Source organism: Dreissena polymorpha, chromosome 1, assembly GCF_020536995.1.
Source record: "Dreissena polymorpha isolate Duluth1 chromosome 1, UMN_Dpol_1.0, whole genome shotgun sequence".
NCBI lineage: Eukaryota > Metazoa > Mollusca > Bivalvia > Myida > Dreissenidae > Dreissena > Dreissena polymorpha.
Genome location: NC_068355.1, coordinates 123,483,485 through 123,494,484, shown reverse-complemented (window position 1 = coordinate 123,494,484; position 11,000 = coordinate 123,483,485). Strand labels below are relative to the sequence as shown.

Here is an 11,000-nt window from a genome sequence, read left to right as displayed (position 1 = left end):
CACCAATGAAATGCAATCATTCATGGCAGACAGCTCACAGATGCCTTCAAAGTGAGAACCGATTTGAGGCAAGGCTGCTTACTCTCGCCTTTCCTGTTCCTGCTTGCTGTAGACTGTGTATTGAAGACCTCTACGGATCAGAAGCATTACAGAATTCAGTGGACACTCTGAAAACAGTTGGACAACCGCGACTGTTCCGATGAAATGACTATTCTCTCCCACACCCAACAACAGATGCAGGAAAAGACAAACATGCTAGCGGATAACTCAGCTAGACTGGGCCTCACCATCAACAGAGTGAAGAGCAAGGTGTTCAAGACCAACGCATCCAACAACACACCCATCACAGTCAAAGGCGAGGCACTGGAGAAGATGGACAGCTTAACATATCTCGGCAGCATTCTGGACAACCAGGGAGGAACGGATGCAGATGTCAGAACCCTTATTGGTTAAAGCATGGGCAGCCTTTCATCAGCTGAAGAACGTCTGGGTATCACCAACAAAATTAGTCTCTTCAATGCCATCTTGAGACCAATACTCCTATATGGAGTAGAGACCTGGAGAACTACTGTAACCAACAGAAAATACAGGTCTTCATCAAAACCTGCCTCAGGAATATCCTCAAGATCTGCTGGCCAGACAAGATCTCCTAAGAGGAATCATGGAGAACAAAGAAGCAGCCAGTTGAAGAAGACATCCTTCAGAAATGTTTGCGTGGATAGGCACATGCTTCACAAGTTTGCATCCAAAATGATAAGGCAATCTCTCACATGGAACCCCGTAGGGAATAGGAAGAGACCTGGATGCAAATGCTAAGCAGATGGGCCAAACCTGGGGGCAGCTGGAGAGACTCGCCCAGAACCGAGACTCCTGGAGGAAGCTGGTTGGAAGCCTATGTCAAGGATGGTACCGCAGGTGAAGAGATGACCAATGAAAATCAATACATGTTTATGATTAAATTGACTGGTTGGAACAGAGGGTTTTGCAAGCTCACTTTTTAAGTGGACAAAATGTGTATTTTTAGAACACATTAACTTGTTTAATATATCCAAACAATGCCCAATGTTATTATTGTTTTTTAGCACATTTGAAAGTCTACTTGTTATTGATGATAATATAGGTATTAAAACTGACTATTGCACCTATACAATTTCTTTAAACAAGCATCTATGCCACTGACGTTTGACCTCAAAATAGAAAGGCATCTTTCTCTCCTCTCAAGCACCTATTATACCAATATGCCTGTTTGTAGTTAAAAAGTGTTCCTTAGATATGGTGTGGACATGTATGTTTTACAAACCGAGCATCCATTCAATGAATAGTTGCAAAAAATATACACCTGCTTCTTCAAATGGCTGCATTATTTAAAAAACTACCAGTTTTGTCCCTTTCTTGACATTTTAAATAACGATATCACAATATTTACAGTACACTTAAACAAATTAATTACTCCAAGACCACTGGGTCCACAATTATTATGTTTGGTATGTAACATTGTATAGTAATCCTACACAAAAATTTCTCAGATCGTGTTGTTGGGGTAAAAAAAAAGACCATGCCCTGGGGTGAATTTCCATGTGTTTTTTATTCTGCATGTCTGTGTATATATATTAGTATGATTAAGTATATATTTTAAAAGTCTTATGTATCTATTTAAATACTCTGGTCAATTACTTTTAATAAGGATTTTGTTTTTTAGCAATCATTCTTATATGCCTTTAAATTATATGTGATAATCTGCATTTCTTTTTATCTAGGTGTTTGTTTTATCTTGTTGTTAAGACTTTGTTTTTGTCGGAAAATAGCTTTGATAGCTAATGTTAACTGTTTATAAAAACTGACTTTAAATAAAGTTTCTTGTATCTTGTATCTTGGGGATCACAATGTTTATATAGACCCCTATGGCACAATATCTATATATATCTATTCAAACCACAAAGCCAAGAGTTTGATATTTGGTATGTAAAATAGTATTGTGTCCCTGAACATGATTTGCTCCAATCATGCCCTATATAGGTCCTCTACAAATTGTTGGTCAGCCATTCCCCTGTGGTCAAAACTTGCCAAAACCCATGGTTTTAATAATTTTTTTATCAATTTAGTATGCATTCTTTGTCATTATAGTAACTAAGTCTAGTTTATATGAACAACACAGGAAAAGAAACAAATATTTAATTACAACCAAACAGATTATGTCTTGAAACTGCAACATAACACAAATAAGAGAACACTAATTTAACAATAAGCATCAATTTAATACACATGGATCTTTGATAGATTTTACATTATGAGCGGTGTTAATGTTCAGTGCCTTTTTTTATATGGACCATGGTCTGTGAAATAGGGGTTTAAAGCATGTGCGTAAAGTTTCGTCCCATATTTGCCCGTGCAGTCTTCACAGGCTAATCAGGTACAACACTTTCCGCTTTTATGATATTTTTCGTTTCAAGAAAGTCTCTTCTTAGCAAAAATCAAGTTTAGGCAGAAAGTGTCGTCCCTGATTAGGCTGTGCAGACTGCACAGGCTTATCTGGGACCACACTTTATGCACATGTATTAAACCCCCTTTTCACAGCGCACAGCTCATATCTATTAAAGACTAGATTTCCATGATTGCTTTTAAGGGCTCATATGAGTTCAAGGCACTCGTATTGTCACTCTGATATGCTGTTTGACCCATAGTTTTTAACCCTTTACCACTTATAAATGCATATTGACGCATTTGAAGTGCTTTAGAAAATCAAATAAAATTCAAGTCTTTTTTAATATATTTAAGTTTGAAAGGCTTCATTTCAATCCCTACTGATCAGTAGCAAAAAAAGCATAAACCTGAACAGACGTTTGTACAAATCCATTTTCACTTTGCTGTGTGGAAAAGGGTTAAGTGGTGACCTTGTTTTTTACTCAAAATGAACCAGATTAAAACATGGCTTTGATATTTTCAAGTTAATTATTCTCACCATGTTTTATCAAGATTGATTCATTAATGTGGCTTCTTTGTTTTACGTTTATTCTAAGAGTCCACAGTCATGATGACCTAGTTTTTGGGCATACATGACCCAACTGTGTGCTGGCCTTAGTTACTGTCAATACACAAACAATGATCAAGTTTCACAAAGATTTATTAATAAATGCAGCTTCTACAGCTGTTACAACGCTGTACTAAGATTTTAACTTTTTATTAAACATGGAGGATATAGTCAAGATAAACATTCTGATGCTGTCTCATAAAGTCATAAATATAACTTCTAAAGTGTTAATGAGGTTTTTCTACTGTGTTACATCGTGACCAATTTTTTTTACACAAATTACCAAGATTCAAATTTGGCCTATATTTTGTCAACATACACTTTCTCACACATGTTTACAATTTTTCATCAACTTTTAGATGTGGCCTCTAGAGTGGTTACACAGTTTTAAATGAACAATACCTGGTGATCTTGCTTAAGGACCTAGTTCTTACAAAATATAATTAAGATTGGATGGAACAAAAATGTGTCCTTTAGAGTAGTTATAAGCTGCAACTTGACACTGCACGACGATGCCATGGACACCACAACAGCTTACGTCATGCTCATGTGAGCTTAATACTAAATAATGATCAAGACTGCAAGATTGATTGATTCTGGTCCCATTAACTTCCATTTCGCAGACTCGGATACTTTCTTTGACAAATTTTGTTTGCAATCAGTTTGTCAAATAATTCAGAAAAGAATGATTATGTTGAAAAGAAATAGTATGGTACCCAACAAATCTGAAGCAGTTTCACAACACAGTTGTCAAAAGTTGTTCACAAAGGTTTGTCTTTTACCAATCATCTACAGATTCCCATAAACTAATTGGCAACTTCAGTTTTGCATAATCAGCTTCCCAGAAATTCTCTGGTAAACTACTGTTTGGAAGAAGATCAGAGTCTTTTAAGAGCTTTACTAAACAGTTTGTCAAAATCTCATTCAACTGCCTTTCTTCAGCTGTCAATCCATTCCCCTTGTTCAGTTGCAGTTCTTGTTCGTTGACCTGAACTTCTTTGCTTGTTGTCAGTTGTTGCCTTGTACCTCTGATTCCTGACTGGACAAACTTGGTACCGTGGACAGTGGGACACTGACAGATGGAAATAAGGGTTCTGCCACTGTACATTATCTGAAATGTTAGCAACAGTCTAACTTTATACGTCATGTTACAGGCCTTTTCCCAGGATTTTGTTACGGCACAGGGGCATAGACATGCAATCAGCAATTGGTTTGAATTAATTTAATTTGATGAATATTAATTAGTACACTAACCAAGGACTAAAACATCACATAAAGATTGTAATAAAAAATTGAGGTCAAGGGGTCATCCTGAATTGAGAATTAAGGCACAGTGGTATTTTTTTTTTGCAATTCAGACAAAAGGTAACCCTGCTTTGAATATTCATACAGGAGGCTTAAAAAGGCTGGAAAAGAGCCTGATGTAGAATACACCAGCATTCCTGATTAAAATAAAAGATAAAAACATTTGGCAATATTACTTTATGTGATCAAATGTTTGAAATTAGCAAAATTCTGTTTGTTAATTTATTGTAATGATATTTTTAAGCAAAAAAAAAAAAATTGCTGAAGTAAAACACGTGTCACTGGGCATAACTCACGTAACCATAAGAGCATGTTAGGGCTACTACTAATTCCATTAACCCTTTCCCAATCAGAGGCAAAGTGACAATGGCTAAGTGCAATATTCCATTAGTAACTAAGGGTTGGAAATTAAGCCTTTAAAACTTGATTCTATAGTAAGACAGGTCTTTAATTTAATTAAACTTGCTTTGGGTCTACATAAGTATTACAAGAGCACCGCATAACGGGTGCCACGTTAGGCTGCGAAAGCTTGTCAGATTTTTTTTTTTAAGAGGTCACAGTGACCTTGACCTTTGACCTAGTGACCCAAAATGGGTGTGGCGAGTAGAAGTCATCAAGGTGCATCTACATATGAAGTTTCAAAGTTGTAGGTGGAAGCACTGTGATGTTAGAGGCAAAGTTAAAGTTTTATATTAGAGGTCACAGTGACCTTGACCTTTGACCTAGTGGCCCAAAAATAGGTGTGGTGTGTAGAACTTATCAAGGTGCATGTACATATGAAGTTTCAAAGTTGTAGGTGGAAGCACTAAAATATTAGAGGCAAAGTTAAAGATTTATATTAGAGGTCACAGTGACCTTGACCTTTGACCTAGTGACCCAAAAATGGGAGTGGCGTGTAGAACTCATCAAGGTGCATGTACATACGAAGTTTCAAAGTTGTAGGTGGAAGCACTGTGATGTTAGAGGCAAATTAAGTTTTATATTAGAGGTCACAGTGACCTTGACCTTTGATGACCTAGTGACCCAACAAGAGCATGGCATAACCTAACGGGTGCCACGCTAGGCTGTGAAAGCTTGTTAGCATTTTTTTTTTTTTTAGAAGTCACAGTGACCTTGACCTTTGACCTAGTGACCCAAAATGGGTGTGGTATGTAGAACTCATCAAGGTGCATCTACATATGAAGTTTCAAAGTTGTAGGTGGAAGCACTTTGATTTTAGAGCCAATGTCAAGGTTTTATCACGACGCTGGCGGTCGTCGGAAGACGAGCAGGCTATGACAATACCTCTGGTTTTCTTCGAAAACAGCCTCGCTAAAAATGGGTGTGGCTTGTAGAACTCATCAAGGTGCATGTACATATGAAGTTTCAAAGTTGTAGGTGGAAGCACTATTATGTTAGAGGCAAAGTTAGTTTTATATTAGAGGTCACAGTGACCTTGACCTTTGACCTAGTGACCCAAAAATGATAGTGGTGTGTAGAACTCATCAAGGTGCAGGTACATATGAAGTTTCAAAGTTGTATGTGGAAGCACTTTAATTTTAGAGCCAATGGAAAGGTTTTAGCACGACCGGCCCGGATTGCGGACAACGAAGAGGCTATGACAATACCTTGGAGTTTTCTCCAAAAACAGCTGAGCTAAAAATATGTAACTAAGTGGTAAAGGCTTAAGAGTCATTCTGATTAAACTAAAAGTTCAATGTTTTGTCGGCATAAATGTAAGTGGCTACGAGTCTCCAAAAGTAACCCTTATGTGCACATTGGCTTTAGAGGCAACACTATAACATGATAAGGAGTTGAATACCCTTTGATATGCCTTCTTTTTCTTTATGCTTGCCCCTTCTGACAGAGTTGACAGCCATTGAGAGCTGTTTGAATATACCAGTCCATCTGGGGTCTGTATCTTACCTGCAGCGGTGAGCGAGGCTTTGTGTACCTTGTCCTGCAACAAACAGTATACGAAGATTTTGGGGTAAGTAACTTCTCTGAACAGACAACCATCTTAATTACTTTGGATGACCAGCCAAAGAGTTAAGAGCCAAAATTGCTGACAAGAAGCACACATAAAGTCCTATTATGAGCCTGAATTGAATGATTGCACTGGCCTCAATAAATGAAATTTACAATTGATTAACAGTAGTCAATTTTAAGTAAATTATTAATTGCTAGAAATATTCAAATAGTATAAACCTTTAAAAATGAGTTGCCCATGCGAAAATCTACTTGCCCTTGGATAGCGGGCTACCTTTAATTTCTATCCCTGTCATGTTTGTTTTCAATAAGTATGCCTCCTTGCTTATGAGTTGAATGCAATTGATGTGGTCCACTGTTGGCAAGAAACTTCAAACTAGAGAAACTTTTCCAAATGGGAAATTGATAAGATGATTATTGATTCACAGAATTTCTATGATAACTCTCACATTTACAAATAACTCTCAAGAGTTTATAATGTTCTGTAAGGAATTAAATGTTGGGCAAGGCAATTTGTGTGGGCAATTCCAAAATACACATTTACGTTGACAACAGGTACATTTAAATATCATTCTTAGAAGAAAACAAAATTCAAGTACATATGTACATGTCTAAAGTTATGACATGTTACGGGCCGGGTCAGGCTTAAAATGATAAGGCATTAATCATATTCAACTTTCAAATCAAATTTACAAAGAACAAGAGGTGTGTTTGTCAATAACACAATTCCCCCTACTGCGCCGCTTTGATTTATTAAAAAACAACATATATATCATTTGGCAAGTACAGATAATTATCGCCCTTTAAAGCTTAACACTTCCCTTGGATTTGTTTTTTGACCTTTGACCTTGAAGGATGACCTTGACCTGTCACCACTCAAAATGTGCAGCTCCATGAGATACACATGCATACCAAACATCAAGTTGCTATCTGAAGCGACATAGAAGTAATGAGCATTTTTCGAAACCTAAACGCAAAGTGTGACGGAAAGACGGACAGTCCGATCACTATATGCCGTCCTTAGGGGGCATAAAAATAACTAGAATTAAATTACCACTTAGCACTTACTTATATTAATATTATCATGCATATATATATGTAGTTATAGGAAACAAAAAAATGTTATTATATAAATGAAAACAAGGGACAAAATTGTCACAAAACCAGGTTTTCATTGTGAAAAAAAAATATGATAAAGGGAGAAAACTCAAACTGAACTTTTGAAATGACCAAAAAAATTAACCCCCTTTGTAATTTTTTTTTTTTTTTAAAATCTATTTTTAGTCGTGGCGACCTTGACATTGGAGATATTGACGTGATTCTTTCGTGGGACACACCGTCCCATGATGGTGAACAAATGTGCCAAATGATTTTAAAATCTCACAATGAATGACATAGTTATGGCCAGGACAAGCTCATTTATGGCCATTTTTGACCTTTGAACTCAAAGTGTGACCTTGACCTTGGAGATATCGACGTAATTATTTAGCGCGACACACCGTCCAATGATGGTGAACAAATGTGCCAAATGATTTTAAAATCTGACGATGAACGACATAGTTATGGCTCGGACAAGCTCATTTATGGCCATTTTTTACCTTTGAACTCAAAGTGTGACCTTGACCTTGGAGATATCGACGTAATTATTTCGCGCGACACACCGTCCAATGATGGTGAACAAATGTGCCAAATGATTTTAAAATCTGACAATGAACGACATAGTTATGGCCCGGACAAGCTTATTCCGCCAGCCCGCCAGCCAGCCAGCCCGCCAGCCAGCCAGCCCGCCCGCATTCGCCAATCTAATAACCAGTTTTTTCCTTCGGAAAACCTGGTTAACAAAGTTCTTCGACACATGGCCAATTGTTGTCATATAACAATCTTTGCAAATTATTAAACCTTTTGTGCTCAGAAGCAAAGTGAAAAGATTATGTAACTCACAGGCTGTTCAGGTTTTATGCTATTTACAGCTAATCAGTATCTAAGCATAGGAAATGAAGTTTGAATCTTTTAAGGACGATAATTTGTATGTTCTGAGGGCCTGAAAATGGGTCAAACAGCATATCTGAGTGGTAAAGGGTTAAAAATTGTACCTTTATGAGAACACTTAGCACATTTTTTCCTGGGATAAGAAGACCGTACTTGATCATCTTTGTCAGGCTAGGAAGGCTCTCTATTCCAGTATTGACTAATGACTTTCTAACATCTGTGTATACACCCGCAGATAGTGTATGGTCAGGTAAGTTAGGTTTTGTAAAACCATCAAATGTGCTCATGTTTGACTCCACATTGTTAGCCAATGTTCGTGACTTCTGAATAACTGCATCAATAGCATCAGTGATGGTACAGTTATCTTTATTGCTTGATTCAATCATTTTCCCCTTCAATGACTCAACCTGATGCACAGTAGATATTATTACATTTGATGCTTTGCTTGGCTGTAATTGTGCAACATTAAAGTGGATCCCACCCTTACTAGGCTGCAATTTTACAACATTAGAGTTCACCCCATCCTTACTTGGCTGCATGGCCTGGCTGTGTTTTACCAGTTCATTTCTTTGCCTGAATCTTTGTGCCAGATCTCTTGTTTTCACTACAAACACGTCTGAGCTCATAGAAGTGCAAGTGGGTGACAAGTTCTCCCACGTTTCTCCAGGCAATGTATGACTTTGAGGTGACATCATGGTTTCCATGGTAACAGACACATTGTTCCTATTGTTTGCTTCTGGTGATTGCAAAGCCATAGTCGAATGAGGACTGATGTCTCTACTGTTTACAATGAGTGAATTATTTCCTCCTTTTATTTCAAGTGAACTATTTCCACTGTTTACAGAAAGTGAATTATTTACAGTCTTATGTAATTTGTTATCAATTTCATCCATAGGGTATCTCTCATAGTCTTCTGTCTGTTTTATTTCCTTCCTAGTACTACTTTCACTTAATCTATCCAGACTGGAAGGTAGGTTTAGATTCTTTAGACAATGGTCTTTATCAGCTTTGCTTTCACATACTAGGGTTGCAGTGTTCACATTTGTTGTTGATTCCGACCCAGGTCTTGGTACAACAGCCTGTTTGCTAGAAGACAGAGAGTGGGCTACAGTGCTTGTGTTATACCTAAGCATTGTTAACCAAAGCATTTCAGATCTCGAATTAGACTGTGAATGAGTATCAAGTTTATCTGTGTCAATAGCATGTTTAATTTTCTTAACAGAAGTATCTACTTCCTCTTGGGATAGTTTCCTTTTTTCTTTACCTGAATCTTTCAGATTATTTTTCTTAGGACTGACTTTGTTAACTGCTACCTTGTCCTTTTTGTTCATAGGGCATTCATATTCATTGTCAGTTAGGTCTGGTGAAAACAAATCCTGCTCAACTGACATATCATTAACATCCTCCATCAATGAACTCTGATCTTCCCTTATTTCTGCCACAGACACTTGCGTTTCATTCTTATCTAGCTGTGAAAAGCCTGTAGTTATGTTGTTATCTATATCAGATGAAGCATTTTGCGTTATTACATTCCCATCATCATTGCTTTCTTGATTTCTGGAGAGGATTTTCTTGGATCTGCTGGAACCACTGTGTTCATTTTGTTTACTGTCCCTCTGTGTAGAACAATCTTGTGAGAACATATCCTTGCAACTGGTTCTCATAGTTTCCTGAGTATCTGGTATAATAGTGACATCTTGAGAGCTATTCATAACCATTTTCTTCCTTGTATATATGTCGCTGGGCACTGCATTGACCTCCTCTTCATTGAAATCTGGATCAGTGATATTAAAAGCGTCTTTTTTACTACTTTCACACTGCACCAGTTTAATGGCACCAATTGTTGGCATTTGATTGCCGCAACTGGGTCCAGCTAGTGTTGCAGACATGTGCTTGTTAGTTTCTTTTGATTTGGTGTTCTTTCCATCATCCACTTGTCTTGTTTTTGCACATCTAGTTTTTGTTAGTGAACTGAAACAAATAACTTTCTTCTATATGTTATCATATAAATTATTTTCTGTTTAAATATTAACATCAAACATGACTTGCCACTAAGTTTAAAAAAAACAAGAGCTTGTCACAGTAGTGCCAAATTTCCCCGCCGAAATGTTTTTGCTTGTATGACAACATTTGTTTTAGAGAATAGAATAATATTTGTAAAACCTGGCAGCTGTCATCTATTTATATTTCAAGGATCAATTAGTTATATAGTTTTAGAATTATGCTGTAGAGAATAAAATATATGTAATTGAAAGGGAGGTAATTAAAAAAGAAGATTATAAACAGTTGCTGTTCTTGATCACTTTATTTTTCCTTAAACTCATCTATTAATTTTAAAGTGAATACTTCAGTGTTCTAATTAAAATTTTATTGTAAAATTAGATAAATGGAGATATTAAAAATTGGAAAGCTAAAATATTTACTATGAAATTAAATTAAACATAATTTAAAATTATAAATAAATAAATAATAATAAAAAATAATAATAATAAAGTAGATAGAGTTATGGTTCTTGGTCACTGCACTTTTCCTAGCTGCCATCTATTTATATTTCAAGTTTCAAGTAAATCCCTTCGGTAGATTTAGAATTATGCTCCGGACAAAAATTAACTTTGAAATTATATAAAAGGGGAGATAATTCAAAAACTAAGGTAGACGGAGTTATGGTTCTTGGTCACAGCACTTCTCCTAGATGCCATCTGTTTAAATT

At 36.6% G+C, this 11,000-nt stretch overlaps 1 protein-coding gene and 1 long non-coding RNA gene across 7 annotated transcripts in view; both read right to left on the bottom strand.

Moving 5' to 3' along the window:
- Positions 1–2,158: 2,158 nt before the first annotated feature.
- The window catches only part of LOC127848168 (uncharacterized), a 33,084-nt gene continuing 24,242 nt past the window's right edge, over positions 2,159–11,000 (bottom strand). For all 6 annotated transcript variants that reach the window (XM_052380502.1, XM_052380492.1, XM_052380474.1 and 3 more), the window contains 3 exons: positions 8,395–10,261; positions 6,135–6,272; positions 2,159–4,139 (listed from right to left, as the gene is read on the bottom strand). In XM_052380502.1, coding sequence (XP_052236462.1) covers positions 3,807–4,139; positions 6,135–6,272; positions 8,395–10,261 — 2,338 coding nt within the window. In that variant the 3' untranslated portion in view covers positions 2,159–3,806. The remainder of the gene's footprint in view (positions 4,140–6,134; positions 6,273–8,394; positions 10,262–11,000) is intronic.
- On the bottom strand, positions 7,520–8,386 carry LOC127848199 (uncharacterized). Its single transcript, XR_008034407.1, has 2 exons — positions 7,926–8,386; positions 7,520–7,763 (listed from the first exon to the last, which is right to left on the bottom strand). It is a non-coding gene; the product is annotated as an uncharacterized LOC127848199 (long non-coding RNA).